This window comes from Schistocerca gregaria, chromosome 1 (assembly GCF_023897955.1).
Source record: "Schistocerca gregaria isolate iqSchGreg1 chromosome 1, iqSchGreg1.2, whole genome shotgun sequence".
Classification (NCBI taxonomy): domain Eukaryota; kingdom Metazoa; phylum Arthropoda; class Insecta; order Orthoptera; family Acrididae; genus Schistocerca; species Schistocerca gregaria.
In genome coordinates this window covers 1103904810-1103918788 of record NC_064920.1, presented here as the reverse complement: position 1 = coordinate 1103918788, position 13979 = coordinate 1103904810, and the positions used below count along the sequence as shown (strand labels likewise).

General features: G+C 44.8%; 1 protein-coding gene across 1 annotated transcript in view; it reads right to left on the bottom strand.

Annotated features, from left to right (window-relative positions):
• Positions 1-13979, bottom strand: part of LOC126291516 (uncharacterized) — a 632182-nt gene that overhangs the window by 493008 nt on the left and 125195 nt on the right. Inside the window, exon 3 of the mRNA XM_049985057.1 lies at positions 6977-7236. Within this exon, the coding sequence (XP_049841014.1) occupies positions 6977-7236 (260 nt within the window). The remainder of the gene's footprint in view (positions 1-6976; positions 7237-13979) is intronic.

The following is a 13979-nucleotide window of genomic DNA, read 5'->3' as shown; positions in this document are numbered from 1 at the left end:
AAAGACGCAAGGAATGAGGAGTAGCAGAGTTTTAAATCAACGAGATACGTAATATTAAAATTGAGACCACGAAGTAAACGAAGGAATTCTACTGCCTTGGAAGCGAAATAACATATGAAAGACGGAGTACGGAGGGAATAACATGCAGACTAGCAGAGGTACAGAGGCTATTCCTCACTAAGAGAACTTTATGAGAATGCACGTTTGGAGCACATCACTGTATGGTAGTGAATCACTCATTGTGAAAATCCTGCAAAAGAAGAGAATAAAGTAATTTAAGATGTGCTGCTGTAGAAGGATGAGAAAAATTAGATGAATTGATAAGATATGGAATTAAGAGGTTTCTATGCACAATAGTTGAAGAAAGTAACACATGAAAAATATTGATCAGAAGTGACAGGGTGATATGACGTTTGTTAAAAGATCAAGAAATAACTTTGGTGATATTTGTGAAGGTTGTAGAGGTTAAAAACTGTAGGGGAAGACTCAGATTGGAACGCATTAAAAAAACTGAGGACGGAAGCTGCAAGTGCTACTCTGAGATGAAAAGATTTTCACAGGAGGGGAGTTCGTGGCGTTCCGCATAAACCGTTCTGTAGATCGAGGAAAAGAAAAAGTATTATTTAATGTTTATAGCTGCCTTAAGAGTTAGTCATTGTTTTGTGTAGAGCAGTATGCACATCACGACAAATGGCACAAGAATGTAAGTGGTGCACAACGTAGGAAACGAAATACTACGCTAAAAGATTTGGCAATTTTTTTTAAGATAGAAAATGCAAATCTGAACCACCAGGTCGGATGTAGTAACAGCAGCAGTCAGAAATTTTTTTACCACAGGCATATCCGATGATGGCACATTTAGTGTGTTGAAACCGGTGGTCCAGTAAACAGTATTTAAGCGATCTTGGCTTTTGAATTATTTCTAAAACAAAGAACGTCGAACGTCGAATAGAAACATGAGGTAGAGGGTGGGATGGATGCATCGCAAAGTCTATATATCCGACGTGGGTCTTCTGAATTTTAGTTTCAGGCCTGAAGTTGTCCTAAACGGTACTATTATTAAATAAAAACGTGATTACACAGTCCTGTTCATAAAATAATGAACCAATAAAAAATTAGTAGGTATGGGGGATAGATAGCTTAGCTTTTCAGACGATCTGGAAATTATTAGTCAGGGCTTTCAAAGAGCAGAAAAAGATATAGCAATTCTTAGAGAACCGCAGAATGCCTCCAAATACCATTTGGAAAAAAGTGATACATTAGCAAGAAACTGGTATCCGGAAATCTAAAATCTGAATACTGAAAATCGAGAGACCTTCTCATTTCAAATACAAGACGTAGAAAATAAAAATATCCCCGGAAATATTCGTAAGACCGACGCTTGTTAACGAAGAGGAGAACTGCCCGTCATAGAATATTTTGGAAACCGTCAATAAGGTTATGTCACGTGTTTACACATGCGCATATCTCTCTCTCTCTCTCTCTCTCTCTCTCTCTCTCTCTCTCTCTCTCTAGTACTCCGCTATTGCAGTATGTTAGAGTGAGTGAGAGGAGCAGATTTTTTTTAGTGACTAGTTGAATGCAAAGCAAAATGGAGCTCATGATTAAAGAGCGCGTGTTAATACTCGAACGTTGTGCGAGTCTGCGTGAGCGGAACGGTTTGCGCAAGAGTTCGAGACTGGAAGTGTTTTGGAAAGACCTTCATCAAAATCTACAATGAAAAACGTAGTACCTAAATGCCGTGGAAAGAACTCTACAGCGAATAAAATTCGCCAAGTTCGTTATCGAGTATCAGTCCCGCATCAGTATCATGGTAAATACCAGTTCGATTTTGGCGACACTGTATTTGGGCGCAACCGTACAGAGGACTCGTGTTCTAAAGACTGGATACAAAATTCATTGCCACAAAATCAAAATGAGCTTCAGACATACAACACATATGTATAGCAAAAAAATGCATCTCAAAATACACAAAACTCAGATACTACGAGATAACCATCAAAGCAGAGAGTCTTTACAACTCTGAAACACACATTTTAAACAGAAAGAGGGAGATTGGAGAAATCCAAAAGAGAGGACGAAAAGCAATCAGGAAAATTTTGGATCCGAAATATAATCAAGTTGGAACATGCGGACTACGAGCAAATAAAGAAATTCATGTCTGCTAAAGTGTGTGTTCCTATCAAGCATTGGTCTTAATTTTCTCCAGAAATTTCTGAGAATAGAAAATACATTTCCTTTAAGTAGACGGTGACTAAATTATTATAAAGATTTTAATTTTTTTTAACACAATCACTTTTTTGTGACACAATCGTAATCCGTTTCGGTTGCAATGGCCATCTTCAGATTTTGTAAAGACAAGGCCATTTGTAGTCAACCTTTACGCTTAGACTCGTGTTAACCGCCGGCCGCGGTAGCCGAGCGGTTCTAGGCACTTCACTCTGGAACCGCGCATGGATGTGTGTGATGTCCTTAGGTTAATTAGGTTTAAGTAGTTCTAAGTTCTAGGCGACTGATGATCTCAGATGTTAAGTCCCTTAGTGCCCAGAGCCATCTGAACCATTTTGAACACGTCTTAACCAAATGCGTCTTTCAGGATCTGAAGATGGCCGTTGTGGCGGTAATCAGTTATGACTGTGTCACAAAAGTTTTTGTGTCTTAAAAAAATGGTTTTCTGAGATTGAGCATCTGGGACACAGAACTGCAGGCAAGTGCAGCATGAACTCTGAAGGATTCCGTGAATATGACAACCGAGCCGTTTAAGATGTGGTGCTATAGAATGATGCTGAACATTAGGTGTACAGATAAGATAAGGGGCTTCTGAGCAGAATAGAGCGAGGACAAAAATACGTGGAACATACTGACAAGGCGAAGGGACAGGATGGTAGGACATATGTAAGACATGAGGAAGTAGCTTCAGTAGGACTAGAGAGCCTGAGTTTGGAATACATCCAACAAATAATTGAGGACATCGAATGAAAAGTGCCACTCTGAGATGAAGACGTTAACACAAGAACAGAATTTGTGACGGTCCGCATCAGATCAGTCAGTAGCCTAATAACACAAAAAAGCATTTTTTTTGGTCATCAGTCTACTGATTGGTTTGATGCGCCCCGCCACGAATTCCTTTCCTGTGCTAACCTCTTCATCTCAGAGTAGCACTTGCAACCTACGTCCTCAATTATTTGCTTGACGTATTCCAATCTCTGTCTTCCTCTACAGTTTTTGCGCTCTACAGCTCCCTCTAGTACCATGGAAGTCATTCCCTCATGTCTTAGCAGATGTCCTATCATCCTGTCCCTCCTCCCCATCAGTGTTTTCCACATATTCCTTTCCTCTCCGATTCTGCGTAAAACCTCCTCATTCCTTACCTTATCAGTCCACCTAATTTTCAACATTCGTCTATAGCACCACATCTCAAATGCTCCGATTCTCTTCTGTTCCGGTTTTTCCACAGTCCATGTTTCAGTACCATAGAATGCTGTACTCCAGACGTACATCCTCAAATTAAGGCCGGTATTTGATATTAGTAGACTTCTCTTGGCCAGATATGCCTTTTTTGCCACAGCGAGTCTGCTTTTGATGTCCTCCTTGCTCCGTCCGTCATTGGTTATTTTACTGCCTAGGTAGCAGAATTCCTTAACTTCATTGACTTCGTGACAATCAATCTTGATGTTAAGTTTCTCGCTGTTTTCTTTTCTACTACTTCTCATTACCTTCGTCTTTCTCCGATTTACTCTTAAACCATACTGTGTACTCATTAGACTGTTCATTCCGTTCAGCAGATCATTTAATTCTTCTTCACTTTCACTCAGGATAGCAATGTCATCAGCGAATCGTATCATTGATATCCTTTCACCTTGTATTTTAATTCCACTCCTGTACCTTTCTTTTATTTCCATCATTGCTTCCTCGATGTACAGATTGAAGAGTAGGGGCGAAAGGCTACAGCCTTGTCTTACACCCTTCTTAACACGAGCACTTCGTTCTTGATCGTTCACTCTTATTATTCCCTCTTCGTTGTTGTACATATTGTATGTGACCCGTCTCTCCCTATAGCTTATCCCTACTTTTTTCAGAATCTTGAACAGCTTGCACCATTTTATATTGTCGAACGCTTTTTCCAGATCGACAAATCCTATGGACGTGTATTGATTTTTTTTTAGTCTTGCTTCCATTATTAGCCGTAACGTCAGAATTGCCTCTCTCGTGCCTTTACTATTCCTAAAGCCAAACTGGTCGTCACCTAGCGCATTCTCAATTTTCTTTTCCATTCTTCTGTATATTATTCTTGTAAGCAGCTTCGATGCATGAACTGTTAAGCTGATTGTGCGATAATTCTCGCACTTGTCAGCTCTTGCCGTCTTCGGAATTGTGTGGATGATGCTTTTCCGAAAGTCAGATGGTATGTCGCCAGACTCATATATTCTACACACCAACGTGAAGAGTCGTTTTGTTGCCACTTCCCCTAATTATTTTAGAAATTCTGATGGAACGTTATCTATCCCTGCTGCCTTATTGGACAGTAAGTCCTCCGAAGCTCTTTCAAATTCCGATTCTAATACTGGATCCCCTATACCAACATTTATTTGGATACGAAAAAACTCATGCTAAAGTTATATGGCGATATTGAAAGAATGGAGTCAATCTGATCAACATGGATTTGTGGAATTTTCAAAAGTAGCAGTAAAGCTAAACTTGAAATAATAAAATGGAATGGTGCAGTAAAAGAAGACCCACAGGAAGTAGTAATAAAACAAGTTGTTGGAGATAGAGGACAAAGATCGAAAGTAGGCGACGTGTCAAGTACACCTATGACGCGAGAGGCCAGAGACACACCTACAAGCAACACGCTGCCAACACCCTCTCGACAGCCTGATTTCGCCGCTGGCCGAAGGGTCTCACTCAATCATCCAGTTTGGCATCTGTCAGTTTACTTGCAGATCAGGTTTAGTTTGTCACAGACTACGACAGTACATAGCGACCAGATTAGTGGCCATAGTGGGACTAGTTTACCTCAACGAGAATTGTACTTTACTAGCAGTGAGAAAATAAAGTTTGTAAAAGCAACATTACCGATATGGACACTACATCAGCTGGCAAGAGGACCATTGACTGTCTTCAAGTTAAATAAATGTTTCTGGTTCATGTAAATAAAGAACCATATTAATCCACGTGTGCGTTTGTGTTATAGAAAGAGGATACCGGCTACCTATAACAACATTCTCTCCCTTGCTTCCTTGTGGCACAAGACGCTACACTGGTACATTAGAATGAAACAATTTTAGGCAGAAACTTCGTCACTGGACATTTGGCGTTATAAAGAAACTCAAGAAGAGCAGAAGAATTTGGTAGAAAAGAGCAGCTTCTGACAGAATGTAATTAATACGGGCACAAAGAACAAGCAAGACAAAGATTCCTTGTTGTACACCGTGCAGTTCAGTAGGGCTGAAACGTGAGTAGTGATAATAATCTAAGGTCACTGCCGCAGGCTGCGCCACTGTGCCCCCTCTCGGTTAAATCTGCTTTCACCGCCGGACACTGATACCTACACTACTGGCCATTAAAATTGCTACACCACGAAGATGACGTGCTACAGACGCGAAATTTAACCGACAGGAAGAAGATGCTGTGATATGGAAATGATCAGCTTTTCAGAGCATTCACACAAGGTTAGCGCCGGTGGTGACACCTACAACGTGCTGACATGAGCAAAGTTTCAAACCGATTTCTCATACACACACAGCAGTTGACTGGCGTTGCCTGTCGAAACGATGTTGTGATGCCTCGTGTAAGAAAGAGAAATGCGTACCATGACGTTTCCGACTTTGATAAAGGTCGGATGGTAGCCTATCGCGATTGCGGTTTATCGTATCGCGACATTGCTGCTCGCGTTAGTCGAGATCCAATGACTGTTAGCAGAATATGGAATCGCTGGCTTCCGGAGGGTAATACGGAACACCGTATCAGTAGCAGTCGAAATGACAGCAACGGATCGTACAGCCACGTCTCGATCCCTGAGTCAACAGATGGGGACGTTTGCAAGACAACAACCATCTGCACGAACAGTTCGACGACGTCTGCAGCAGCAGGGACTATCAGCTCGGAGACCATGGCTGCGGTTACCCTTGACGCTGCATCACAGACAGGAGCGCCTGCGATGGTGTACTCAACGACGAACCTGGATGCACGAATGGCAAAACGTCATTTTTTCGGATGAATCCACGTTCTGTAGGTTCTGTGTACAGCATCACGATGGTCGCAACCGTGTTTGGCGACATCGCGGTGAACGCACATTGGAAGCGTGTATTAGTCATCGCCATACTGGCGTATCATTCGGCGTGATGGTATGGGGTGTGCCATTGGTTACACGTCTCGGTCACCTGTTGTTCGCATTGACGGCACTTTGAACAGTAGACATTACATTCCAGATATGTTACGACCAGTGGCTCTAACCTTCATTCGACCCCTGCGAAATCCTACATTTCAGCAGGATAATGCACGACCGTATGTTGCAGGTGCTATACTGGCCCTTCTGGATACAGAAAATGTTCGACTGCTACCCAAGCCAGAACATTCTCCAGATCTCTCACCAATTGGAAACGTCTGGTCAATGGTGGCCTAGCAACTGACTCGTCACAATACGCCAGTCACTACTCTTGATGAACAGTGGTATCGTGTTGAAGCTGCATGGGCAGCTGTACCTGTACACGCCATCCAAGCTCTGTTTGACTCAATACCCAGGTGTATCAAGGCCGTTTTTACGGCAAGAGGTGGTTGTTCTGCGTACTGATTTCTCAGGATCTATGTACCCAAATTGCGTGAAAATGTAATCACATTTCAGTCCTAGTATAATATATTTAACCAGTGAATACCCGTTTATCATCTGTACTTTTTCTTGGTGTAGCAATTTTTTTGGCCAGTAGTGTAGGTTGTTACGACGGTCACTGTAGTACGTCACAGCGCTATCACTCACCCCCTTCTCGAGGCCGACGGCGAGGCCCTCGAATATGGCGTGGAAGGAGAGGGCGACGATGGTGAAGAGCCAGCGCAGCGAGCACGACGAGTTGGTGCGCCGCCGGCCCGGCGTGCCGGGCAGCCCGTCCCCGGGGGCGGCGCCCGGGGGCGGCATCGACCCGCCTCCCTCCGCCCCCAGGCCGGCCGGCGGCCCGAACGGGAACGCGCTGTTGACGCGCACGCCCGCGTCCAGCAGAGACGACTGCTTGTCCGTGATACCTGCCGACAAGGAGCGCCGGTCCCTCAGGTGGCAAAGTCTAGGGCAGGGGTTCCCAACAACACTTTCTCGAGAACCCCTTAATCGAGCACGATTGGTACCTTGTCATATCACAGCATCAAGTACCTAAAAAAGCCAGATTAAGAGTCTTTGTATGCGTTTTCTATTTTTAGTACTTGGAAAAATCATTGACATATTCATTATTGAAAAAATATTGAGCTTAAAACTTTTTAAATTTAGCGATCATTGTCGGTGTTAAATTTTTGATTATTGCTCAAAGTCTTTGCTTTCAAATCTGGGTGTTTAGCATGACAAATGCATTATCTCCCTCTTCATCTGTAGCCATTTCTCGTTTTAACGAACCATTTTTAACCAACGTTCCATTTTTAACTACGCGAACTGTAGCTTCCCCAAAAAGCAACGCTTTACAAACACTACGGTTTTAATACAGACTATTGAATATGTAAACAATACAGTCTGTGAAAGCACTGGAAATAAATTAACAATGGCCGATTGTCGTCTGAAGTGTGAGTTTCTGTGTAAAGTGACTGTCATTTGTCAGCTGCAAAGAGGCAGCGCGAGTAGTCTACAGGCATAGAGCAGAACTATTTACATCTATTGAATTCTAGTTTTGCCCTAGAATGTGCTAGTGTAATTTGGATCTAGGAAGACGCTAGACGCAGAAGTTAGCGTTCGCTAAAGCTCTGCTCATGCAGCAAGCGCCCAAAACTAAAAATCTGTTCTCATGCGAAATGTATTTAATATATTTTTTACTCTAATAGCATCTTTCGGACCCCTCTGGCATAGCTCGGGGACCCCTTAGGGTCCGCGGACCACCTGTTGGCAACCTTTGGCCTAGAGTAAGGGTCAGGTAGCGCGCTGGCAAAATAACTCGGCGTTGTAGGGGAGGCGACAAACGGTAGTGGTGGAGGCTGCGCTGTGGAGGACCTCTACACAGTAGGGGACGTGCCTGTTCAGAGGTGAAGCCCACTCACACACGTGTGTATCGCTTGACTTGGAAGCTGCAGCCAGCGGGTCTGCAAACTATCGTATTAACAGGTTAAGATGTGGTGTCTAACGTCAATATATTCTCACTAGAGTACGGAAACAGAAAAATTCCCACAAACACAGGACAAACCACATGAAAACCAGATCGGCCGCACACTCCCAGAAGCAAATCTCTTAAAACAGAAACGGGGTGAAAATGTAGCATAGTCGTCAATCTCACCTACTACAGTACTGAAAATATGTCATGAGTAAATCAGTTCAGTCCTATGATAACCATTTTGAAAATACTACCTTAAAACTAAAACTTTCTTCATCTCCTTCTGCATCTTTCCAAAGTAGTTAACTGCTGCAAAATACTTGTAGCTTTTAATTTCCCTGAGGGTTAAAATAACAAAAATTGTTCTCTCTCAAGTGCAAATTCTGTGCAAGTTTCTATAAAATGCAATAATGTGGACTGCATATTTCCGACCACATATCCAAAATTACATGTACCTAGTTCCCCACAGTTGTCGGCCTCTTGCTACTCCCATTGCCATCGGAAGTTAAAATCCTCTAACGTTCACTAGGTACGGCAGCTTCGGGGAACACTTCCACAATAATACTCACAAACAGTTGATAGATATTGAAATATACACTTTTCGCTCTGGAACTTTCATATAATTGACGCAATCATTGGTTGTGACTCTTCCACCTACACTATCTGACCAAAAGTATCCGAACACCTGGCAGAAAAGTTCGTGGCACACTCCATCGATAATGCTGGAATTCAGTATGGTGTTGGCCCACCTTTAGCCTTGATGTCAGCTTAAACTCTTGCAGGCATACGTTGAATCAGGTTCTGGAAGATTTCTTGGGGAATGGCAGCCCATTCTTCACGGAGTGCTGCACTGAGGAGAGGTATCGATGTCGGTCGTTGAGGCCTGGAACGAAGTCGCCGTTCCAAAACATTCCAAAGATGTTCTATAGGATTCAGGTCAGGACTCTGTGCAGACCAGTCCATTACAGGGATGTTACTGTCGTGTAACCACTCCGCCACAGGCTGTGCATTATGAACAGCTGCTCGATCGTGTTCAAATATCCAATTGCCATCCCCGAATTGCTCTTCAACAGTGGAAAGAAAGAAGGTGTTGGCCTGAGCTGCGATAGTGCCACGCAAAACAACAAGGGATGTAACCCCCTCAATAAAAAACACCGGGCATTCGCTATACCCACACCCTGCCACCGGATCGCCACATTGTGTACCGTGATTCGTCACTCCATACAACGTTTATCCATTGTTCAATCGTCCAATGTTTACGCGAAGCGTCGTGTCGTATTTACCGGCGTGATGTGTGTCTTATGAGCACTCGCTTGACCATGAAATTCAAGTTTTCTGATAAATGGTTCGAATGTCTCTAATCACTATCGGAATTAACATCTGAGGTCATCAGTCCTCTAGACTTAGAACTACTTCAACCTAACTAACCTAAGGACATCACATACACCCATGCCCGAGGCAGGATTCGAACCTGCGGCCGTACCACTGAAGTACTGAAGCGCCTAGAACCGCTCGGCCACAGCGGCCGCACAAGTTTCCTCATCTCTTCACTAACTGTCATAGTACTTGCAGAGGATTCTGATGCAGTCTCGAATTCCTATGTGATGGTCTGGATAGATGACTACCTGTTACACATTACGACCTTCTTCAACTGTGGGGGTCTCTGTCAGTCAACAGATGAGGTCGGCCTGTACTCTTTTGTAGTGTACGTGTGCCTTCACGTTTCCACTTCAATATCACATAAGAAAAAGTGGAACTAGGGATGTTTAGGAGTGTGGAAATCTCGCGTGCAGACGTATGACACAAGTGACGTCCAGTCACCTGACCACGTTCGAAGTCCGTGAGTTCCTGGGAGCGCCACATTCTGCTCTCTCACGATCTCTAATGACTACTAAGGTTTCTGGAGTCAGTAATTGGCAGAACAATGCAGCTAATATGAAGAACGTATGTTTTTTGGGGTGTTCAGATACTTGTGATTACATAGTATAGTCTGTTGATCTCATGGACATCTATTGTCAGAGTAGTAATCACTGAGTTGAGTTACTTGGAGCATAAAGATGTAAAATACATCGTTCAAAGAGGCTGCTAAACTCTACAAGTGTGGCAAATTTCTTGCATTTAATATTAATCCATCCTAATAGTATTACCGATTATTCTCAGGAGCATATCATAATTGCTGATTGATGGTTGGAGAGATAACATCACAGTTATAGGTAGTCTGCGTAAACCAGTTATTTTGGCCACTGATTAATCGTGTATAAGGATAGTGTTAACCCGTTAAGCATCAGCCAAGGCCTGAAGATGGTGCAATGAAGGACCGAAACTGGTAGCCGTACAATAAATGACATGGTAACGACGGCAGTAGGTGTTTCATTTTATTACAATAGTGAGCGGCCGTAGTCCCTCATACTTCCAGTCACAAGAATGGACATACAAAAACAGATGAAATTTAGTCAGTCTGATTTTATGTGCCTCTTCACTTAGAATGTTCACTCAGGCTTAACCAAGTCCATATTATTTGTCCCATAATCGTAGAAATAACTCACTTTCAACGGACTGTGAACTCTAACGTTTTATACGCGATTCCATGGTACAAAGTCTAATTGATTCATCAAAGCATCTCAAATCGCAGTTTTGCAACCGCGGCATCGGAACTGCATCTGACACGCCCGACGTAAGCTGAACTACGACTGCTCTACAATGGCGCTGTGCGTTTCCACAGAGGCGACTATTGATACTGGCTCAGGGCAGGTAGCGACAGTACAGTACAGAAAGCCACTTCAGACAGCCACTCATTCGCTACGCCACCGTTTCCACCCTTCTTTTGTATTCTCTACGTTGGGCTACTAGAACAGTAAGGTTTGCAACCTATTCAATCACTGATTAATCGGATTTTTGTTTCCTATTTTCCTCCAATAAACAATTTAATGAATTGAAAGTTCCTGGCAGATTAGAACTGTGTGCCGGCCCGAGACTCGAACTCGGAACCTTTGGCTTTCGCGGGCAAGTGCTCTACCAACTGAGCCACCGGAGCAGGACTCATGCCCCGTCCTCACAGCTTTACTTCTGCTACTACCTCGTGTCCTACCTTCCAAACTTAACAGAAGCTCTCCTGAGAAATTTGCAGAACTAGCACTCCTGAAAGAATTTCATATAATCACACATGCCTGAGTACTAAGAACTTTCTCTGCATCTACAGTGCATGAAGTCTGCACTGCCACGCTATGCGGAAAAAGACAGCAACGAGGATGGTCGTAGCGTGCAGATCACACTCATCTAACTTCGAAACAATGGGCGCTCGCGACATGAAATCGATTCCCCGTACGGGCCAAGTTATTTTGAGAGGTCTTCAATTTATTTGCAAGGGATCAGTGGAAATTTATCGGTGTCAGAAACCGTGGAGACTGTAGGTTTAGCCAGTCCGCTATAAGCAGCAGTGTCTATACCACGTGATCGCCGGAAGAGAAGGTCGATTGCGTGCGAAAATGGCCGTAATAATACACTCCTGGAAATTGAAATAAGAACACCGTGAATTCATTGTCCCAGGAAGGTGAAACTTTATTGACTCATTCCTGGGGTCAGATATATCACATGATCACACTGACAGAACCACAGGCACATAGACACAGGCAACAGAGCATGCACAATGTCGGCACTAGTACAGTGTATATCCACCTTCCGCAGCAATGCAGGCTGCTATTCTCCCATGAAGACGATCGTAGAGATGCTGGATGTAGTCCTGTGGAACGGCTTGCCATGCCATTTCCCCCTGGCGCCTCAGTTGGACCAGCGTTCGTGCTGGACGTGCAGACCGCGTGAGACGACGCTTCATCCAGTCCCAAACATGCTCAATGGGGGACAGATCCGGAGATCTTGCTGGCCAGGGTAGTTGACTTACACCTTCTAGAGCACGTTGGGTGGCACGGGATACATGCGGACGTGCATTGTCCTGTTGGAACAGCAAGTTCCCTTGCCGGTCTAGGAATGGTAGAACGATGGGTTCGATGACGGTTTGGATGTACCGTGCACTATTCAGTGTCCCCTCGACGATCACCAGAGGTGTACGGCCAGTGTAGGAGATCGCTCCCCACACCATGATGCCGGGTGTTGGCCCTGTGTGCCTCGGTCGTATGCCGTCCTGATTGTGGCGCTCACCTGCACGGCGCCAAACACGCATACGACCATCATTGGCACCAAGGCAGAAGCGACTCTCATCGCTGAAGACGACACGTCTCCATTCGTCCCTCCATTCACGCCTGTCGCGACACCACTGGAGGCGGGCTGCACGATGTTGGGACGTGAGCGGAAGACGGCCTAACGGTGTGCGGGACCGTAGCCCAGCTTCATGGAGACGGTTGCGAATGGTCCTCGCCGATACCCCAGGAGGAACAGTGTCCCTAATTTGTTGGGAAGTGGCGGTGCGGTCTCCTAAGGCACTGCGTAGGATCCTACGGTCTTGGCGTGCATCCGTGCGTCGCTGCGGTCCGGTCCCAGGTCGACGGGCACGTGCACCTTCCGGCGACCACTGGCGACAACATGGATGTACTGTGGAGACCTCACGCCCCACGTGTTGAGCAATTCGGCGGTACGTCCACCCGGCCTCCCGCATGCACACTATACGCCCTCGCTCAAAGTCCGTCAACTGCACATACGGTTCACGTCCACGCTGTCGCGGCATGTTACCAGTGTTAAAGACTGCGATGGAGCTCCGTATGCCACGGCAAACTGGCTGACACTGACGGCGGCGGTGCACAAATGCTGCGCAGCTAGCGCCATTCGACGGCCAACACCGCGGTTCCTGGTGTGTCCGCTGTGCCGTGCGTGTGATCATTGCTTGTACAGCCGTCTCGCAGTGTCCGGAGCAAGTATGGTGGGTCTGACACACCGGTGTCAATGTGTTCTTTTTTCCATTTCCAGGAGTGTAGTATTCAGAACAGGTAGAAATCCAATCTCTTCAGACAGCCACTCATTCGCTACGCCAGCGTTTGTTCACCACCGCTTCCAGGAGTGCTAGTGGAAACGGGTATGCAAAGGAACATCTGTGAAGTTTAATATGTAAGAGATCAGGTACAGGTAGAATACGTGAACAGTATTGCAGAAACACGCATCCCTTCAATGTCGATGTCTTACCTGATGGCACAGGCATCTTTCAACACGACAACTGTTCGTGTCACAATTCTAGAATCGTACTTAAGTATAACAATACACTCACTTTGATATCCTGGGCAGCAAATTCCTTTTATCTGCACCTGATGGAACACATCTGGGACATTATCAGGCGCCGGATCTGCGCTCGCAATTCAGATGCTGCTCGTAATTGACGAGAATTGCATGACTTTCTCGCGAATACCGTGTGCCACATATAGGGGGTAGAGAAAACTATGTGAATACAAAAAGCACAACATATTACTACGCCTAATGCGGTTAAGGAAACCCGTTGCATTCAAAACATCTTCCAGTCGTCTCGTACTACGCCTAATGCGGTTAAGGAAACCCGTTGCATTCAAAACATCTTCCAGTCGTCTCGTAATTGATAAACAAAGGTTTTCAAGGGAATTTTATTCTATTCTTACGGTAAGATATCTACATCAACATACATACTCCGCAATCTACGACAAGGTGCGTGGCGGAGGGTACCTCGTACCATAACTAGCATCTTCTCTCCCTGTTCCACTCCCAAACAGAACGAGGGAAAATGAC